The sequence below is a fragment of the Myotis lucifugus genome, unplaced genomic scaffold (assembly GCF_000147115.1).
Source record: "Myotis lucifugus unplaced genomic scaffold, Myoluc2.0 scaffold_56, whole genome shotgun sequence".
NCBI classification, from domain to species: Eukaryota; Metazoa; Chordata; class Mammalia; order Chiroptera; family Vespertilionidae; genus Myotis; species Myotis lucifugus.
In genome coordinates, this window is record NW_005871104.1 from 286,232 (window position 1) to 287,306 (window position 1,075).

The 1,075-nt window shown below is 59.8% G+C and overlaps 1 protein-coding gene across 1 annotated transcript in view; it reads left to right on the plus strand.

Annotated features, from left to right (window-relative positions):
- The first annotated feature begins 571 nt into the window (after window positions 1–571).
- PWWP2A (PWWP domain containing 2A) overlaps window positions 572–1,075 on the plus strand; it is a 34,088-nt gene continuing 33,584 nt past the window's right edge. The window contains 2 exon segments of the mRNA XM_023754065.1: window positions 572–1,020; window positions 1,023–1,042. Coding sequence (XP_023609833.1) covers window positions 744–1,020; window positions 1,023–1,042 — 297 coding nt within the window. The 5' untranslated portion in view covers window positions 572–743.

A 1,075-nucleotide genomic window follows, 5' to 3' on the forward strand; every position in this document is an offset into this window, starting at 1 on the left:
GGTGGGGCTGGAGTAACTACCATGCGGTTATAGAGACTGTTTTGCACATCATTTTTTCTCCAGCACCTAGCACAGTACCTAGCATACCAGGGACTCAAAAGTGTAGAATTATTTTCAAACTTTAGTTGTCTTTCCCAAGGAAACTTGTCGTGCCCACAAGCGGCCGCAAGCAGGTCCGCGCCTAGAAATAACATTTATTCTAAAGACCACTGCGCAGGGATTCTTGGGAAGCAGTCCCCCTCCCTCATTCGCTTGTTTCTCCTCCCGTAAGTTGCCTTTGAAAGAACTGGCACGCCACGTGATTCCCTCCCTTCTCCCCCCCTGAAAGCCTGGCTGATAACGGGCAGGAGCGTAGGCCAACCATAAAATTCTATTTCCTCTTGTAGCCAATAGTAAGAAGCGATAAGTATATGGCTCAGTTTTTTTTACTTTCCTCGCCCACCTTAAGCCCGCCCCTCCACTCCCATTGGACATTTGACAACTCACCCGGCCAATGAGAAGTTCCTACTCTACATGGGAGGGATGGACTGACTAGATAATAGACGTCCGGCTCTGGCCAATGGCATATCACAAGTGAGGCAGGAGTGGAGGACGGGACCAATGGCGCGGTGCCAATAACGAGCATCAGTGGAAGGGCGGGACGAAACTGTTCGCGGGAGGGAGGGGAAGGCCCAGGGAACCAAGCAGCGCTGCCGCCACCGCCGCTGCAACCGGAGTTGGAGGAGGGAGAAGCCAGGGAGAAAATGGCGGCCGTGGCTGCAGAGGCGGCAGCGACTGCAGCGTCCCCCGGGGAGGGGGGCGCCGGCGAGGCCGAGCCGGAGATGGAGCCCATCCCCGGCAGCGAGGCCGGTACTGACACCCTCCCGGTCACGGCCACTGAAGCATCCGTGCCGGACGGCGAGGCCGACGGGCAGCCGTCCGCTCCTCAGGCCGACGAGCCGCCGCTCTCGCCGTCGCGGGAGCTTGCTCGCAGCCCGGAGGCGGCGGGGCCGAAGCTGGAGGCTGAGGAGAAGCTGCTCGCTCAGTGGTGGAGCCGGCGGCAGCCGCGCCCTCAGGAGGGCCCGACCTTCCCCCT